The sequence below is a fragment of the Vipera berus genome, assembly GCF_964194415.1.
Source record: "Vipera berus genome assembly, chromosome: 1".
NCBI classification, from domain to species: Eukaryota; Metazoa; Chordata; class Lepidosauria; order Squamata; family Viperidae; genus Vipera; species Vipera berus.
In genome coordinates this window covers 54,670,904-54,688,849 of record NC_138202.1, presented here as the reverse complement: position 1 = coordinate 54,688,849, position 17,946 = coordinate 54,670,904, and the positions used below count along the sequence as shown (strand labels likewise).

Genomic DNA, 17,946 nt, shown 5'->3' with positions numbered 1-17,946 from the left:
CATGGGTGTAAGAGTGTCAGCTCCATGGATTCCGTCTGTGGGGAATGCCTGATGGCTGGAAGAATCAACCTTGGCAATGGAAATACAAAGCTCTTTTCATCAATTCAAGCTTGGAGTCTAAAGCTGCAGATGGTTACCTCCAGCACTGCCTATTCAGGGTGAGGGTTTATAAAACGGCACTTTGCTGAATACTAATGGATCAAAACAAAGATTTAACTACATAAAGATGGCTTGTTCATTTTTAAATGAGGATCCAGGTCAGTGTCTCAGAAAAGAACTGTATGACTATCTTTTATATGTAGGTCTAAAGTCTGAGGTTTTTAACTGCAAACATAAACATTAAAGTACAGATTGGTGTCTATAGCACACAATAGTCTGTTAAATTGGAGACTGCTTCAAAGCTGGACTTGCTAATATTTATACTCTTTCATTTCTTCTTTTGGTCTGATTGGAGCTTAGAAGAACTCTTCTTGAAAATCTAAATGCTTAGAAGTAAATTTAGTTTGTCCCCTCTTTTTTTTCCAAATTCAGAATGGACTTGTGTATTTTATTAGGAATCTTTTGCTTTTTTACTTAAATTTAGTTTTTAAACCTAGTTTCTCATTATCTGATTAAAAGAATATTCTGAATGCGTCACTGAAGTTTTGCTTTTCATATTGAGGTTCTGCCTAGAAACATTGTGATATCATCCTAAGTTAATAGATTTTTGTTTAATGACTGTTTAATGACTGTTCGAAGTTACAACAGCACTGAAAAAGTCACACAACCATTTTTCACACGACCATTGCAGCATCCCCATGGTCACGTGATGAAAATTCATATCCTTGCCAACCGACTCAAATTTATGACAGTCGCAGTGTCCCAAGGTCATGTGATCACCTTTTGTCACCTTCTGACAAGCAAAGTCAGTGAGGAAGCCATATTCACTTAACAACCATGTTACTAACTTAACAACTGCAGTGATTCACTTAACAACTCTGGCAAGAACGATCGTAAAATGGGGCAAAACTCACTTAACAAATGTCTCACCTAGCAACAGAAATGTTGAGGACTACCTATAGTGTTATCATCACAATTAATAAATGTTTTCAACTTACAGTATTTCACTTTGAAACCAATGGGTGATTACTCTGTTGTAGCGGTTAAAGACATTGGGCTAGAAACCAGGATTCTAATTCTGCTTTAGGCATGAAGTCAGCTGCATGACTTTGGACTGGTCACTCACTCAGTCCTAGAAAGAAGGGAGTGGCAAAGCACTTCTGAAAGTCCTGCCAGTAAAACTACAGGGGCTTGTCCAGGCAATCACCAGGAGTTGAGCTTGACTTGAAGGAACACGGACAAAGAGGAAAGTTTATTAAAGCTAGCTGAAAGGGATTTTGTTTTCTTGTCCCCATTAATCAGACAGGGGTTTGTCATTCTCTCCTCCTATATCTTCAGTAAGCTGCAAGCTTACTGAAAGTTTCATCTTCCTTAGTACCCCTGACAACATGCAATATAACAGAGTGTATCACTTGCGATTTTGCTCATTTCTACATTAGGGCTCTGCAGCATTTGCATTTGAATCTGAAAGAATATGGAGGCACAAATGTAGCATCTATCTGCAACTGCTTAAAACAGCTGCTTTTTCCCCGGAATCACTGATGTAATTGCTTTTTGCAGCTGCTACTTTATCCAGGAAATGACATAGTTGCTTTGAGAGTTGCAGACTGGTGCTGTATTTATGCATGTGCTTTGAATCACCTGTACAAAATTGTAGCAGAAACTCTACACCTTTCTTTTTCTGCAAACAATGGCACTCAAGTTACCAGTAATAGAAAAAACATTTAAAACATATTTTATTAGAAACCTAACTAACTTACTACAGTAAAAAAAACCAGGCATCAACTTCCCACTTTATCTGAGAAACCAAGAGCCTATATGCCAATGGTCGTCCTGAAAAAAATATCTAAGAAATAAAAGTAGACTGATTGCTCTTCTCAGAGAATTACAAAGAATTTAGGATTCTCATCCAAAGTCTGATACAATACCATGTAATAACACTGACAACATAATTGCAATCTTGCAAGATTGGGGCTGATTTCTAATATTTTTATTTTAGAATTAGTATTTTATTGTGGGATCTCCCAGGTGCTGTTGGGAAGTCCCATGTTCCATGGCTTCCATGTTACATATTATTAGCACTGGCTTTACAGGTATAGCTTTCATGATGGGTTTTCCAAAGCTATAAATGATATTGTCGGATTTTCATTAAAAAAGCATAACGAACTGTAACAGCATATTACATTACACTGCATCACAAAACAACTCCGTTCTTTTTATTGTTATGAATGAGAAAATCAAAATGAATTAAATATTTAAGTTTGTCCCCATTGGATCTGCACATTAAGGGTTTGTCCTACATTTTAGTTTATTTGACAAACTTGTGTTTAAGTGAAAATAAATTGTTGCATACAATCATTTGAGACAATGCTTTTCAAAATTATTGATTGAGAAGAAGCAGTTATTAATGACTTGCTTTAAATCTTATTTATAACCTATAGATTATAAACATTCCCACTTGCTGGTTATTATACATCTAAAGAAATCTTCCTAAGCAAATTGCTATAGCATCTACCTCCATCATTCTGCTCCCAAACGTATAAAGAATATCTGAAGAATTGCATAAGTCGTGCAAACCTTCCTAGAACAGGAACAGAAGAAAGTCTGAAAATAAAGAAAGCAAGTTCCCAATATATACTATGATGAGAGTCCCTTTAATTGACATATGAATTATGGAATAAGTGAATAAAGGGCACAGTAAAGTCACTAGACTTTATGACAGTGGGTATGTAAACTAGGTCTGCTTTAGGGATTAAGGTTTGTGTAGAATTAAGACTAATACCAATATATAAAGGAGGTTGTGTGTGATTCAGCTGAGAACTTACAAAGTTTGTTTAGGTATTTAAGACTGATTGCAGACATCACAGTTATTTTAAACCCTTCAATAATTCCAGTTATTACTCCTTTTGGAACATTCATTTGCAGGAAAGCAGCTGACATGTATGGTATAGTTACAGGTTTGAAAGAGAATCATCCATATACTAGATTAGTTACCATTCAGGTATAACTAAGACCATATGCAAAGAAACAGTTTTAAAAGAAAGTCCAATAGTTTAAAGACAAAACATAATTGCAGAAGATATTAAGTACTGTCTACTATTATTGTCCCAACAAAGGAAATTCTCAGACTACTCATAACAGGGAGCATATTAAAACAAAATAACTATAAATCAGCTGACAAAACATTATTTTGACAAAATAAACAATATTTAATAAATTAAGTTATAAAATTGCCTTGCTGGATTTTAATTTCATACTGTCTAGGATAACTGAAAGTGATTCAAGAAATGGTCATCTAGTGCACAGGTGTCAAACTCGCTGCGTCACGTGACATGTCGTGACATATTGCAACTTTTTTTTGCATTGCCGGAGCTGGGTGCAACCCATCCATGGGATGGCAATTTGACACCCCCGACTAGAGCATGAGTTTCCAAGCTTGGCAACTTTAAGACTTGTGGACTTCAACTCCCAGAATTCCTCAGCCAGCCATGTGATCTGTTTCCAAGTTGTGCATCCTTGTCTTTTATGAGGGGTAACAGAAAAAATACTAATATGTCACTGATACCTTCAATGAGAAATTTGAAAATTTTGCTAAAACATACCTGGAAAGGCATTCCAGGTGATTGTTCCTTATAAACCCAGAGGACATATTTCTAATCTGTAGGAGTGGGAAAATAGAGAAATCTGATGAAAAGTTTGTATATTTGGTCATACTAAAAGGCACTGAAGACATCGTTGTAGTATTTTTTTTTCTTTAAAAACCCAGTGTTTTTAAATAGCTTTTAATATTTGATATTTATATTGAGGGTGACTTGATGTCCATTTTATGTAAGGTTTTTGTTGCTTGGGGAGGGGGTTGGGTTGATTGTGTCCAGTTATTTTATGTTTGTTATGTAAGCCACCATGAATGATTTGAGTGATCCATATAAAAATAAAATAGGAATGTGGTGCCATCCAAATAATGTGAATAGGTACCTAAGGATATATTCATAAATCTGGATATTCATAAGCCTGTGTCTCTAGAATGAATCCATAAAAAGACCAGCTCCAATTTTTAGCTGCACCATTATAGAACAGTAGATAAAACGTGCCAGGAAACTATTTTTATTATATCATTCATGCATAAAACTGGATGAGATTTTACCTCAGATGAAAAAGTGTTCAGTTAAGTTTAACAAGAATTGATTGGGAAGACTATCATGTTACAGTATTTATTTATTTGTGAAACTTGTAAGCCCACCCATCCATCCAATGAAACTCTGGGCAGTGAACATAGCATATAAAATATCAGCAAGAATAAAATAAAAATGAATACAAAAACATGGGTTATGGCACCCTCATTAAAAACATAAAACGCCTACACACCATCCATACTGGACCTCTCAAACTACCGGTAACACGCTGGGGGAGGAGCCAGTTCTTCACAGCCTTCTGAAAATCCAGTAATATTAGGTTGTCCTTACATCTGAGGGGAAGCTGTTCCATAGGGTAGGAAGGAAGAACTGAAGAACAATCCTTCCACTCCCCTTCTCACCTGGCCCAGAACAATTCCATGACTGGTGGTAGGATAACCACGGAAAGAACAAACAAAGCCAGGATAGATACACTGCCGCACCCCAGAGATCATCCACAATTCCATATCAGCATTATCTCCCTGCCTGAACCCAGACTACAATTATGATCCCTTAGAATAGAAATGGAAAACTTTTGACCCTTCAAGTATTACAGCAGAGGTCCCCAACCTTTTGGGCACCAGGGACCGATTATATGGAGAGAGGTTTTTATGCAGACCGGAGGGGGAGTGGTTTCGTGTACTGCCTGCATCCTGTGGATCGGGCTTTCCTTGTTTGTGCGGCCCGGTTACTGGCATGCCGCGGCCCGGTACTGGTCCACGGACTGGGGGTTGGGAACCCCTATGTTAGAGAACCCCAAAATCATCATCAGTGCTAAATACAGTGCTTTACTAGAATGATTTTAATACTTTGATGTACAAAAAATAATATTTCTAATGTACCTATGTGATATTTATTAGAAAATAAGTAAACTAAAGACATTTGCAGGTTTCTCTTTTAAATCACCATTGAGTTAGTATATATGAAACTCTGCAACAATGATAGCACAGTTCATTTTTACTGCTACCATCTGTCCAAAGGCTATTATAAGTTTCTTTATATTTGATTTTACTCCTAACTGCACCTATTTAATATCTCTGCCAGGAGTTACCATAGATACAATTATTTCAATTGCTTTCTTCTCTGTTAAGAGACTTTTTAAAATGTATTTCAAAATTTCACACACCAGTCAATTTCTCAGTGTACCACTTAGCCCTTTGCCAAGTTTTCAATGTTCAGACATGTTTTAAATTCAGCTATATAAGCTACATGGACTCTCACTATTTCTGTGTGCACTTACAAAAATAGAAATATTCTGCAGTCAATAATAGCTTTGGTGCCAAGTGTTTCGGTATTATATTTGTTTTGCAAAGCTGAATTGTGAGGGTTTTTGCAGAACACTTAAGCTTCTTTAATAAACTGTGTTTTTCCACCAATAACACTGAAGAAAATAAAAAACTTTTTTCCAGAAATCATCCAATTTGCCTTAAAAAGTGTTCAAGCCTCTATATATAATGTTGAATCATTTTTGGTCCTTTCCAAGAAATTAATCTTCTCAACAAAACTATCCATCTTGTGTTTTTCCCCCCTCTATCTTTATTGATTGCAGTTCAATGTGATTCTTTTCTTTTTTTGTTGCCCTTTCTCCTGCAGAGATAAGGTGAGGCATTTTTAATAATTCCAATTTTATCATTTCTGTTGTATCTTTTTTACTGATCAAAACAAAAAATGAACTAGATTTTCCTGCTACTTGCTTTTCTGAGAGTTCTAGTAGAATTAACTCTAAAAATATGGATGTGCTGGGGTACCTTATCTGTCAATTGAAGAATTTATTAATAAGGAAACAACAGAAAAATATTCAGCAATTAAATGTATTATGTACTGTTACCATATTTATTTAGGTTACATGCAGACATCATTATAAAAATGTTTAACCAAAAAAAATAGAAATTGGGATTGAATTTGCTGGGAAATCAATAACCTTAGATATGCTGATGATAATTTTCTGACAGCATAAAGTGAAAAGAAGTGAAGTAATCTCTTGTTGAAGGTTAAAAAAAAGATAGTGAAAAAGCCAATCTGTGATTAGTATTTTTTTAAAAAAAATCTTAATGTTATTTAAATAGCACAATCCAATCATTGAAGTAGTAACAAACTTTATCTCCTAGACTCAAATATTCATGAGATGGTGATATAGTCATGAAATTAAGGGTCATGTCCATGAAAAATCTAGCAAAATATTAAAATGCAAAGACAACACACTGACAATAAGCTTGCTGGGCTGTAGTTCTCTCAGTTGTATCGCCATTAGGACTAAATGAAGAAAAGATTGTTTATTTCAATTGTAGTGCTGGAGAAAATTGTTAAGAATATTTGGATAGATTTTTCTGAATTTTTATTTTGCTTTGGTCCTTATGTTTCCTCCTATCAGTTGTGCAGTTTCAGGGCTATTGGCTAGTTTTTCTTGTTATAACTGACAGGAATTAAAAAAAAACTTTGGGACCTTCATTTGAACATTCTGACATTATTTTATCCCTATTTATTGGGGGGTGGAGAATGTCTAACAAGCAGATACATACCCTCATAACTAATACTTGATTAAATTCAAATTCAAATTCAAATGCTTTGCCAAAACCTTGCAATACCTCTTCTCACTTAATTAGGGCTTGTAAAGATTCTGTAGCTTTCTGCTTTCTTCTTCAACAAATTAACCATCTCTAGAGTCACCTAATACACTGAATAGGCCTTACTCATTTACTGAAGAATGCTCATGTGACTTGACAAAAGCCCATTTTTTCAGAACCAGAGTATGTTTCCATGCAGAATTTAAACCATTGTAATCTGCAGGGCTTTTGGTTGCCTAGGGCACACTAATATATTTACGCATTTAGCAAGTAGTAAATGTTTACTAAGTTAAGTACTAATATATACCTGTAGTAGCGTACTTTAGCCTATAGGGTGAAAGTTTAGAACAGTGCTTTCCAAACTTGACAACTTTAAGAGGTCAGGTTCTATGAGATGAAGTCCATGCCTCTTAAAGATGCCAAGCTTGAAAACACTGGTTTAGTGATCCCAAACCTCTTCCAGAAGCTCTCTGAATCTGTCTATGCCATTGCTTCTCTTTCTTTCTCAGTGTAGCAACTTATTAATTCCTATTGCCACCACATACCATCCAAGGGTAGTACTTTACCTACTATCTTACTCTGAATCCCAACACGTGAGAGAGGTTGAAACAGACTGGATGGTGGGGAATAGAAGGATTTGTATTTCTTGCAGACAGCTGAAGAAGCTTCTTGTATGACAAGTGAAAAGTCTGCAAAGAAAAACAAGAAAGTCCAGTTGCTTCTTGAAAAAGCACCTTTGGGACAACCATGACTTGGATGACTCAGCAGCTACTTAACCCCAAATTTAGGCAAGTGATAGAATCATTTCACAATATTTATTTGAGCTGGACTAGAGCCATTGGAGGTCCAGGCACCAGTAATTCTTCATATTTTGTTATGAATTAGATAGTATTTTTATTTATTTTTTATTTTAATTCCATTTATATCCCGCCCTTCTCCGAAGACTCAGGGCGGCTTACAAGCTTAGCAGTAGCCTTCATTCTATGTATATGCCTGCTTATTAGGGCTTTCACACACACCCCAAGCGGCATTATTACAAAGTCAGCTTAATTGCCCCCAACAATCTGGGTCCTCATTTTACCTACCTCGGAAGGATGGAAGGCTGAGTCAACCTTGAGCCTGGTGGGATGCGAACCTGCACTAATTGCAGGCAGCTGGTGTTACTTAAGGAGGCATTAGCCCACTGCTCCACCAAGGCTCATATGTGTGATTTCCATGTATTTTATCTCTTTCTTATTTATGAGAGATCAAACAATCTAGAAGTGTTAACAAAGCTATAAAACTTCATCTTAATTTGTTTTTTAAAATACACATTTCAGGTTTTAAACAGAATCTTTGGTTAAGTCAGAAGTGAGCAACGTAATAAAAAAATTACTTTCTTTAAACTGGATGAGTTTTTCAGTTTATGTGAACAGTGAAAAGACAAAGCAGGCATACTCATTATTTCTTCAAAACATTTTTTTTCAAGCACCGTTAAGTTCTTGAAGGGGTCAAGAAAGAATGATCCTTCCAGATGTAATGATTAATCACATTACTGGATCAAAATATCAAATCAGAGCCTATGGTTATCATGGATTTTCATGTCTGAAGAAAAATACACAGATGGGAAAAGGAGCAAGAAATTAAGAAATTAAGCAAATCCAATATTATTGATGGTAACTTGGCATCACTTTATTTTAGTAATTATTATGAGTGTTATATGTTAAGATGAGTTTTCTAAAAGCAATCTAATTCAAAATAGAAAGTGCTAAATTACAGAGATAGTTTGCAAATTTTTAAGCCAGTGATTAACATTTTACTTCCTCTTTGAATAATGTAGAATGGTGATTCTGGAATGTTCTAAGGATGGTAGAAATAAAAAGCTCTATTGACTCAATGCCCCGCATAATCCTTTTACTTGAGAAAGGATGGCTGGAAGCCTGGAGCTATTTCTCTACCCTCACTGATACTAGCTAAATAGTTGTATTCAGAAGAAAAAGCCATTTATACTGTAGTTTGTTTCTTGTTCTAATCAACTTTTAATAACATAATGGACATATTTGTAATGAGTGTTCCTCATAAACCCGAGTAGCTTTCAGATTCAACATAAGCTGGAAATTTTACTTATTATTTGTTTCATTTATAATGCCTTTATATACTGTATATGGAAGTTTATACATTAGACTATACTAAGAATACTCAACAACTAGCACAGCTTGCTCAAGATTTGTTGTTGTATCATTGTGAAAGATTTTAAAGCAGTCCCAAGTATTGGCATCACAAAGTTAAATGATATAAATTACTAAGCCAGTAGAATTTAAACAAGATAGGGTGATGTGAAAGTTTAGCTTAGAGACATATAATTTGCTTAGGGCTAAGAAGCATAATAGCCTTGTTCAAAAACCCATAATATGTTAAATATGCACACGATTAAATTATCTTTTCTAAAGCAGTTTTAACTACTTGAATAATGGCTACAGAAATCAACATATAATGAGTTAACTTTTACATTATGAAGGAGACAGATGTTCCTGCCAATTAATGTTTACTTAAACTCTTTTTCCCCAGATGTAACAAATTCATACCATTTTAGTATTTTTATGTTTTTATTCCTTTTAGAAATAATTCCATAGCAATACAAAAACTTGGCTTAAAAATGAAATAGAACTGTTAAAATGTTTGAAAAAATACACAAAAAGGCTACTTTGAATATGATAGTAAGATAAAAAATCATGCCAAGTTTCTAAAAAATGTGTTTGAATTAATTGTGAGGTTCTGCCAAGTGTCTAGTTTGAACCATTCGATAGGAACGTGTATTTTGATTGTTTCAAATAAAATAATATCTGTATGAAAATAATTTAATATTTTACAACTCACTAAATCTACTTGTAGTAAAATTATATGTGGCAAGTCTTGAAAAATAATAAGATTACTTTTTTGCTTATGTTTTATTTTTATAAATGAATAAAATTTATGATGCCCATTTGAGTCATTTTAAATATATTCAATGTTACAATGGGGGCAATGGAAAATTCATTCTTTGGGTGAATTGAGAAATGATCGTGACACTTTGATTTCCAAAAGTTTATAATTCTTTAGGAGGCTATATGTTTTTTTATTAGAAAAGCAGAAAAACTGCTAAAAGTAATGATTTTTTTTTAAAAAAAAAACAGCCCTAAGACTTAATTCAACTAAGTCTATTGAGAAATGTGTAAAATCCTCACTACTTGGCATAGGGACTGCATATATTGCAGAGACAAAACAGGAGAACATACTATTCCGTTAAGATGAAAAAGAATATTTGATCAGAATATGTAGAGACCAGAATATAAGCAATATGCAAATGTTAACCATTTGGTATGTCTGAAGAATCATGTTCTCCTGCAACTCACATCGTTGGCTATATTTGTTTTTTCCCTTTTATATGAACCATATGCAAGTCCTGAAACAATTGTGATGGCACCATAGCCTGGCATAAAGTTGGATAAGAAGAATGCCTTCTTCCTAAGCTTAAAATTTGCCTTGGGAATAATTTGTTAAGCCTCTGTCAGCTAGTAATAGTAATAATAAGGTTGGAAGGGACCTTGGAGGTTATCTAGTTCAACCCCCTGCTCATGCAGGAAACCCTATACCATTTCAGACAAATGGCTGTCCAGTCTCTTCTTAAAAACTTCCAGTGTTGGAGCATTCACTGCTTCTGGAGGCAGGTTGTTCCACTGGTTAATTGTTCTAACTGTCAGGAAGTTTCTCCTTAGTTCTAGGTTGCTTCTCTCTTTGATTAGTTTCCATCCATTGCTTCTTGCCTTGCCTTCAGGCGCTTTGGAGAATAGCTTGACTCCCTCTTCTTTGTGGCAGCCCCTGAGATATTGGAACACTGCTATCATGTCCCCCCTCATCCTTCTCTTCATTGAACTAGACATAGCCAATTCCAGCAACCATTCCTTATATGTTTTAGCCTCCAGTCCCCTAATTATCTTTGTTGGTCTTCTTTGTAGAGTCTCAACATCTTTTTTACATCATGGTGACCAAAACTGGATGCAGTATTCCAAGTGTGGCCTTACCAAGGCATTGTAAAGTGGTATTAATACTTCATGTGATCTTGATTCTGTTCCTCTGTTAATGTAGCCTAGCACTGTGGTGGCTTTTTTGGTAGCTGCAGCACACCGCTGGCTCATATTTAAGTGATTGTCCACTAGGACTCCAAGATCCCTCTCACAGTTACTACTATTGAGCAAGGTACCATCTATACTATACCTGTACATTTGGTTTTTCTTGCCTAAAAATCAAAAATCTTCTCCTGTGCTATGGCCATGCTATGGAATATACTCCCTTGAAACTCTTTCCTCATACAGGCAAAATACATCATAAATTAGACCATGGAACAATATAATAGGAGAATAATGAGTAGCCTGGGGTCCCTGGAGAAAGTTATAGTGACACTAGCTGAAGTAGAGAATGGGCGAGGGAGCAATAGCAATAATGTCAGGATAGGTCACTACTACTAATTGTAAATTCCTGCCTTCTGTTCAAAAGGAATTTGCATGTAGTTAGAGACTATATGCCATTTGAGATTCAGCTTATTTTGAGAATCTGCTTCTAGTTTGAGTTAATTTTTTTTAAAGCTAGCACTCAAAAATATACATCCTTGTTCCCAAATAAAATAAAAAGCAGAGTGGCCTTGCGTTCCTTATATGTGGTGTGGCCTACCTCATTCTGATGATAGCCGTCATCATTCATTTAAAAAGCAAGAACCATGATTGTTAAGCCTCATTATTTTCAATGAGGCCTGACAGTTTCAAAGTTAAACAGAAGACAGCAACTTTCATCCAATGGGTATTTCTTTTCAAACATAGACAACTCTATTCTGCCTTGTCAACTCTATGGTTCCTCAAGTCTTCCCATTTATATTTTAGGTTCTTGGATTAAGTTATAGTATTCCGTATACTCTAATACAGGGGTGTCAAACTCGCAACGTCATGTGATGTGTTGCAACATATAGCGACTTTTTTGCTATGACGCATCTGGCCTGCAGGCTGGCAGTTTGGCACCCCTGCTCTAATAGGTGTGTAATTCAAATAGTATTGAAATTCATTGGTAAATTTTATTAAAGGTTCCTATTAGGCTTCATGGATGGAATGAAGATAGTTTCCTACGTATATGATAATGATGAAAACCACAACAAGGGATAGAAATAGTGCTGACTCTTTGAGAAGGTAGGGATTAAGATCCCAAAATAGTTACATAGTCTAACATTAATTACTTAGATAATAATCCTCCAGATTTTAGATGTCTGTTACTTACTACCTGATGCCTTTAATTTTGGTATGCATTATTCTGAGTGTTGCGGATTTTGCCAAAATAAGAGCACAGTACTGAGGAGAAGTGCTAATGATCATTAGGTGCCTACTTTACAAGAAAGTGGGACCCTAACTATCAGAAAGCAAAGACTTTTATAGAAGTTGAGGACTACAAGACAGGAAATCCTAAACATCTGATTGGCTGGCCAGCTTGGGCAAGCTAGGTATGTCCTTGGGAGTGTAGTAAGTTCTACAGTTACAAAAATGAGCTTTTCAGAAGGGCAGCAAAACTAGACAAGCCCACTGTTGAGCAGATGGAATATTGGAGTCATCAGCTGATAGAGGAGGCAAGGTTGGATTTTCTCTAGGTTGCAATTCCTTTTTTATCCTTGGGCTGTACTGTGAGCTGGTAAGGCCTTCTATTCTTTGGGTTGGGTAGGATTTGTTGGGGGCATGGAGAATCATTCTGGGTCTGATGGGATTAGGCAAAATGAGGAATTAGGTTTGGCCTTGGAAGTATCTGAACGATGGGAGAGGGGCACAATTTCAATTTGTTTTTTAGGTTTATTTTTTTTATCTCACTGAGGCTCATAAGAGTATTTTTGATGGAAGCCAATTTCGACAGCAAATGAAAAAGTTCTCTTTTTTTACTAAATTTATTATTTTTAAATAGATTACTTTAAAAGTGAACAATTAAATAAATAACCTGGAAAATTTAAAAAAAAGACATATATGATGTGTGCCTATTACCCTGGTTGCTTCTCACAAGAGGGGAAGGGAATAGATGTAGCCATTGACAAGCATAATATTGCTTATCCATGCGTTCACCAGGAATGCTCAAAATTAAATAACTATAAGCACAACCTCACCTTTATGACCTTCTTCTACCCCTGTAATTCTTTGTATCCAGGCAGTGATCTTCAGCAACATAGAGAATATGAAAAATATAATTAAATACATATTTGGCAACATATTCTGTTACATTTTCTACTGCCTTTCCTCTACAATTATTTTTAGGTTAGTATATTTATACCCAACTGTATGAAAAGGAAGAGGTTTTCTGAATAATGCTATAAAAAGTTGTAGGCAAGCTAGCATCTCCTGAAAAAAGTTACAGTTTTTTCCATATCTATTGTCCACCTCTGCTGTTAAGCCTGCATCATGAATTAGTAGGAATTATAGGATCTTTTTTTCTAACTTTTGTAGATCTCTATATCTCATCCATTAGTCTTTAAAAGCTCTCTGTTGCAGGGGGGGTGGAATTCCTTTTCATATTATATTAATGTTTCTGCTAAACTGCCAGGAATTTGTACAAATCACAAAAAGTGTTGGGTATTTAATTTCCTATACTGACAATAGATTCATGCCCATTTTTGTTCATGGTTATTTTTATGCCACATGTTTATATGAAAAATTAATCTTCAGAAAAAGTTCTACAACACAAATAAAGGAATACATAACTATTAAGATATGTTCAGTTCATAGATGTATATCAGTTTTTCAACATGCTTTGTTTCAGAGATATTTAAACTACATATCCCAGCATTTCCAATTATCATAATATCAAAATGTAGAAACCTAACATCAACTATTAATTTACTACTATTCAGGATGAAATAACAAGCTTAACAAAGGTCAGAAAAATTATTTGAAATATGTCTAAAATGTTGCTCTATTGTTTTCACTTTTCTTAAGTGAATGAATTACTTCCTCTGATATGTTTTCCTAGAAGGGTTATATACAGAATTAGTAAATCTTCATGTCAGTCAAATCAACACCCAGGATATCAGTTGGTATTGTGTTTTTCCAAATATAACAACAGAGTTCTCCATAATTCAATATTTCAAAGTGCGCATTTAAACATATATTTTGAGAGGGAAAACACTTTAAATCCATATTAGAAAACATTCCAGTTTTTTTCCTTCATAGACTAATGCAAAAATGGATAAGGTGCAAATATCAGCATGAACTGATACTATATTGTCTCAGCTTTGCTCTTTCCCTCAACCCCTATCCAGTATACGAAGCAGGAAGATTGAGAGTTGCAAAACATTCTTATCACTACTTTGTCCATCCTTTGCTATGCCAGCTAAAGACGTCAAGCACTTACCAGTCATTTCAGATGAAATACTTGGAAAAGTCTTTTACCAGATATCATGAAGAGCCATTGTCTGCTGATGCATCAAAAAGAAGATAAATGCTAAAGGGTAGACTCATGTCCCAAAAGTGCTTTTTTTTCAAAAGGCAACTGGACTTTCTTTGTTTTTCCTTGAAGACGTTAACGCTTCATAATCAAGAAGCTTCTTCAGTTCTAAACTGAAGAAGCTTCTTGGATAAAAAGCGAAACATCTTCAAGAAAAAACAAAGAAAGTCCAATTGCCTTTTGAAAAAAGCACCTTTGAGGCAACAATGACCTGAATGGCTGAGAATCTCACAGATAGGTAGACTCGTGTGCTTGTATCATTTATATGTTCTCCATCACTGTGCAAAATAGTCATATACATCATAATGAAGGCATGAAAGTTCATGCAAAGATTTTTGAAAGAACTGTGGTAGCAACAGTGGCATACTATAGATCTGAGTATTCAAAAGAAAACCATGTATGTTCTTAAAAATAATTGGTTGTATTACTGCATTTGGGAATATGGGAATCTGCAAAGAAAAAGATGATGAAATATGTGTCATAACTTCATATTTGTGTCTGCTTTCATCAGATGTGAGATACATACCAGTAGATCTCCATCCTGAAACAGTAACTTAGGGCCAATCACTTTCTGTCAGCCCTAGGAAGAAAGCAAGCAGTGTCAAACCACTTCCAAAAATGTTTCCCAAAAGAACTGCATGAACCTGTCAATTATCTGAAGACTTAAAGGCACCTAAATAAATAAATAACCAGGAATTGGAAAGAAAGCTGAAGGAAAATGCAGCTGCTCTTTTCCTTACAGCATTGGAAGTTGAATTAAAAATCTATGGTAAGAATGGGCAACAAAATAGATCAATATCTATAGTAGAACAGTGTTTCTGAACCTTGGCCATTTTAAGAACATAGCCAGCTGGGGAATTCTGGGAGTTGAAGTCCACATCTCTTAACGTGGCCAAGATTGAGAAACACTATAGTAGAATAATATTCACCTCATGTTGCCTTCCAAAGATGTTGGATTTCAGCATCCATCATTCCTGGTAAGTATTGCCCCATCCAAAGAGTATTAAGTGAGACAATGCTAATGGTAGGAAGTGGAAAGAAACTGTAACCCTATAGCAATAGCAATTGCATTTAGGTTTATATACAGCCCCATAGCACTCTTACAGCACACTCTGGGTGGTTTACAATGTAGAAGTAGTATTTGCATATTGCCCCCAACAATACAGTATGCGTCCTCATTTTACCAACCTTGGAAGGATGGAAAGCTGAAACACCTTAAGCCCCATCAGGATTGAACTCCAAGCTGTGGGCAGAGTTTGCCTGCAATATTGCACTTCAACCATTGTGTCATCTATAGGGTTTTAGCTATTCAACACTCTCCACCAAATTCTTCTTACTGAACAGTGCAAAAGTATAATTATCAAGCACATTTGCAAATGCCACTTTACATAATCATGCATGGGAAAATGTAAATGTTCAGAGAGCATCCAATTAAAGCTCATATGCAGTTGAAGCAGAAATGAAAATGTAGATGTTAATTACTAACATTAATTAGATGTTCTATGTTAGAGAAAACATCATCAGGGCAGCAGGTTTATACTTACATATTCCCCTCCACATACAAATACTATGAATTTTGACATTGTTGCTTGTGTAATGGCATCTCTACAAGAAGCTTCACACACAAAGTATCAAAATACTGTGTAAACCTGGAGATATTTGTTTGTCACATAGTGGAAGATGAATTAACACCCTCTTCTGACTGTGACAAGGCTGAGTTGTAGGTGAAAAGTTTCTTACAAATTGTCTGCATTCTGCCTTGGGAGCCTGTCTCGGTTACAGTAATGCTTTGTTTTTTCTGTGACCACCCCTGGGTTGTATTGGTCTAGAGCAAACACTGTCTCTTTTCAGTCAGGACATTCCTAATATTAGTTTCCTTTTCTTCCTCCCCTCCCTCCCCATTCCAGATTGCAAAGACTGGTGGACGTCCTAAGGAAGAAGATTGGAGCAGGGTCCATTAGGATGGTGATCTGATAGAAAGCACCAGCCTAAGAAAGCATTCACATCTGGAGACCAGGCTGCTTCATTCAGTGCTATGTAAACATTAGAGCTTTAACTTAGCAAACAGTTGTTAGAAGTGGGACACTCCAACGACATTCCAAGCTGAGATAAAATCAAATCATAAATGTTTAACCACTTGGCTGCTGAGATCTGAGATTTATCCAAAGATATTTGGTCAAATTTACTTTTGTTAGCAGATCTATTTTGGTACATTTAGTGAACCGTGTGGTTGTCTGCGGGACTCTGTATTTAATGGTCAATTGTTCTTTATGGAGTTCTTGCTGTTTATTTCTAATTTACGGTGCAAAATACTATAGAGTGTTCCTAAGCTCTTTCATTCCCTGAATCGAGTAGAAATTTTTAAAATTGGCAAAAGATGCTTAAATGTAAGATGCTTCTAATGAAAAAAGGGAAACCCAGAGGAAAAATTATATATTGCTAATATGCTGTCAATTGTCATAGTACCTGTACCTAAGGCAGGGGTGTCACACTCACAACGTCACACGTGACGTGTTGCAACGTATCGCGACTTTTCCCCCATTACCAGAGATCATGAAGAGCCATTGTCTGCTGATGCATCAAAAAGAAGATAAATGCTAAAGGGTAGACTCATGTCCCAAAGGTGCATTTTTTCAAAGGCAACTGGATTTCTTTGTTTTTCCTTGAAGACGTTAACGCTTCATAATCAAGAAGCTTCTTCAGTTCTAAACTGAAGAAGCTTCTTGGATAATAAGCGAAACATCTTCAAGAAAAAACAAAGAAAGTCCAGTTGCCTTTTGAAAAAAGCACCTTTGAGGCAACCATGAGCTGAATGGCTGAGAATCTCATAGATAGGTAGATAGGAGCTGGGGTGGGTGCGGTTTCAGCATGACGCATGTGGCTCACGGGCCAGCAGTTTGACACCCCTGTGCTAAGGTATATTGATTTTCTATCAGTGCTTTGTGGGTGAATGAGAATATTCACCTGCCAGACAGGGGCATATATGATGGGTTGTTTGTTTATTTTGAATATTTTATATGGTTGTTGTTTGCCTAAATTAATAAAAAAATAAAAAATTAGCAGTTTAATTATACTTAAGGTTGACAGATGAAAATCAATGACACATGTATGTACTGTATACTCTACACCAGACATGTCAAACACACGACGTCACGTGACATCACACGATGTATGGGAACTTTTCCCCCATTGCTGGCAATGGGGTGGGCGCGGTTTCTTCGTGACGCATCCGGCCCGTGGGCCGGCAGTTTGACACCCCTGCTCTACACCATTTCAGACACTATCATGAATCTTAAGAAATGCAAATTGCTCTAAAAAGTAAAATGAAACATTTATTCCCCCAAATAACTTGGAAGATATGAAGTTGTAAAACAGCAGATATTCATTATATTAATGACTGTTCTATGCACTGTACAGATCAAACTAACCCTGGTTACTCTTGAAGGAGAAATAGAATAAATATGTTTAAAAAATTCCAGTGATTTCATCTTCAACTATCACTTTTGTTGTAAAACTTTATAAAATTTTCTGCATATTTGTTAGTTTTTAAGATGTATAAGTCTATCCAACTCAAACAGTGTGACTCTGGATAGTGTAAGGCATAAAAAACAGTAAAATTTTAAAAAGAAACA

The 17,946-nt window shown here is 35.7% G+C and overlaps 1 protein-coding gene across 4 annotated transcripts in view; it reads left to right on the top strand.

Moving 5' to 3' along the window:
* The window catches only part of MIPOL1 (mirror-image polydactyly 1), a 194,512-nt gene extending 176,782 nt beyond the window's left edge, over positions 1-17,730 (top strand). For all 4 annotated transcript variants that reach the window (XM_081336215.1, XM_081336216.1, XM_081336217.1 and 1 more), the window contains one exon: positions 16,222-17,730. In XM_081336215.1, coding sequence (XP_081192341.1) covers positions 16,222-16,288 — 67 coding nt within the window. In that variant the 3' untranslated portion in view covers positions 16,289-17,730. The remainder of the gene's footprint in view (positions 1-16,221) is intronic.
* The last annotated feature ends 216 nt before the right edge of the window (positions 17,731-17,946 follow it).